This window comes from Cyprinodon variegatus, unplaced genomic scaffold (genome assembly GCF_000732505.1).
Source record: "Cyprinodon variegatus isolate N-32 unplaced genomic scaffold, C_variegatus-1.0 Scaffold378, whole genome shotgun sequence".
Lineage (NCBI taxonomy): Eukaryota > Metazoa > Chordata > Actinopteri > Cyprinodontiformes > Cyprinodontidae > Cyprinodon > Cyprinodon variegatus.
The window spans coordinates 394,978-397,580 of NW_015150831.1; the positions used below are offsets into that span (position 1 = coordinate 394,978).

Genomic DNA, 2,603 nt, shown 5'->3' on the forward strand with positions numbered 1-2,603 from the left:
GCTGGCCGTGGGCTGGTCCTTGGCTGGCCGTGGGCTGGTCCTTGGCTGGCCGTGGGCTGGTCCTTGGCTGGCCGTGGGCTGGTCCTCGGATGGCCCTTGGCTGGTCCGTGGCTGGTTCTTGACTGGTCCTTGGCTGGTCCTTAACTGGCCCTTGGCTGGTCTCTGGCTGGTCCCCAACAATTCCTTTTTAAACATTAATCTTTGAACAAAAATAGTCTTTCTGTCATGATTTGTGGACATCAGGATCTAAACTGAAGCGTCATCTCCTGGTCAGATCGTGTAATTCAGTGAAAGGGTGGAGTCAGAATTAAAAAAAAAATGCACACCCAGGAGAAGACCAGTGGCTGGAAGTTTAGGGGATTTGGCTGGGAGTCACAGAGGAGTGGACTGCCATATGGCTGGCATTTGACTGGGAAGGGCCATTTTGAATGGCAGCTAATGTAGCTGAGTTTCAACTCAGTTTGAAAATACCTTTTTCTAATATTTTAGGGCAATCTGATGTAAGATTTAAATAGTGATTAATTTTCATCAAACAAGAATATTCAAATTTGGAGTTAGGTTGTGTTTTTCTAGAAAAACCCTAAAGAATGTGTTTCTTTCTCTTTCCAGGAAAACTTTTTCCTCTTAGAAATAAAGAATGGTTTCCCGCGCCTAACCTACGACTTTGGCTTCAGCGATGGACCAAAGCTTCTGGACACCAATTTACCGAAATTTCAAATAAATGATGCAAAATATCATGAGGTAGATCAACTTTTTGCTTCTTTTAACTGTTCCTGATCCAGACTTAAGGTTCAAAGTTTAACCGTTTTATTGTTCCAACAGGTGTCAGTGATCTACCATCAGCTAAAGAAAGTTATCCTGCTAGTGGACAAGGCTTTAGTTAAAACTGTGGAGAATCCCAGAACCCCGCTGCCTTTCTCAGAGATCTACATCGGGGGTGCCCCCTCCAGCTTGCTAAAATCCAGGTGAGCTGGTAAAGATAACTGAAACCACGGAAACACCATTCATTAGGCAGTTACACATCTTTAGGTTGGCAAAGGAACACAGATCATTGATGTGTTTCGGCACAGGGCGGAGCTGTCTGCTGTGGTTGGCCTGAAAGGCTGCGTCAAAGGATTCATGTTCCAGAAAAGAGATTTTAACCTGTTGGAAGAGCCTGGAACCATTGGTATTAGCAGCGGTTGCCCAGAGGAGTCTGTTGTAAGCACACAACTCACACACCTACATGAGCACATATATTTTAATTTTATGCAAGTCAGTTTATTTCTATAGCTCCAATAACAACACATAATCACAAGGCACTTTACAGTTCACCAGATCATCCAGTCAGATTGATTTAAAGTTTTCTATCTAAGGAAAACCAGTTGTTTGCATCGCCTCATTGACTGGAAGGTAATCCCTCACACTAAGCATGCTTGTAGCGACAGTGGAGAGGAAAAACTCCCTTTTAACAGGAAAAAACCTCCAGCAGAGCCACATAAGGGGTGTGTTCGACTGTGGATTCAAACAGGTCTAGCCTTCCGCGGCTTTTACTGCCGTACGCTCTGTCTCTTAGCAACTGTGAGAGCTGACACAGAAAAGAAAAGAATGAATACTGATTTTTTATTATTTATTTTCTCTTTTTCTTATTAAGTGAACAAAGACTACACTCATGAAAATACCAGGATCGTGAACAAATAAAAGCACATGTAATGATATAAAAGGGGTAGAAAGTAAATCTCAACAATATATGCATAAAAAATATATCTCCAAATAACAAAAAATACTTAGTTAAGAAAATTGTGCAAAATAGCAATTAAAGAATAAAACTCCTATCAGATTTATAGTTCCCACACTGCAGATACATTAGAATCTGTCCTTAAATTACAGCCAAACCCATTTACACAGTAACAGGTGAAAACCTTTAGAACATTACCGCCATATATCTGACTCTATAACCATTTAAATATCAATTTTCATTAATTTCATAGAAAAATATTCACATACTTTTAACTTACTATATTAAACTGCACTTCCAATATTCACCACTGTTCGGCACCAAGTACGTTTTTCCTCTGATCACGGAGCAGCTGGCTTGCTCGGACTCGCAATGAATCTGGGGATATCCAAGGCTACGTAGGATACAACAGACCCGTCCTTCAAAACGGGCAAAAGAAGGCTGCATTTGTTTATGCTTAACGAAGAGTGTTGCAATCTCAACAGGCCTCTGTGTAATCGGCCGATGAAGCTGGCCCTTGGAGGACGCAGCCCCTGAATTCAAATTCAGCCATTATGAATCCCTGACAGAAAAAGCCATAGATAAACACGTAAACACGCATGGCCCTTCAGACAGATGGAAAAATGTTGTAGTTTATTTTACTATAAATGTCTTTCCATATAGGGGCCTAGCTAATTGTTGTTGCCAAATTTTTAACTTTAGTGGTTAAAATAGACTTAAAGACATGTTGTGTTTTTTCTATGTTGATAACTTTACCACTAGGGAAAAGTTCAGGGCTCAACATACAGGAGGTGATGTCGCTCCTTGGATGGATGGATGGATGGATGGATGGATGGATGGATGGATGGATGGATGGATGGATGGATGGATGGATGGATGGATGGAT

The 2,603-nt window shown here is 41.3% G+C and overlaps 1 protein-coding gene across 1 annotated transcript in view; it reads left to right on the forward strand.

Moving 5' to 3' along the window:
* The window catches only part of lama4 (laminin subunit alpha 4), a 53,703-nt gene that overhangs the window by 41,422 nt on the left and 9,678 nt on the right, over positions 1–2,603 (forward strand). The window contains exons 26-28 of the mRNA XM_015386791.1: positions 610–741; positions 823–965; positions 1,071–1,254. Coding sequence (XP_015242277.1) covers positions 610–741; positions 823–965; positions 1,071–1,254 — 459 coding nt within the window. The remainder of the gene's footprint in view (positions 1–609; positions 742–822; positions 966–1,070; positions 1,255–2,603) is intronic.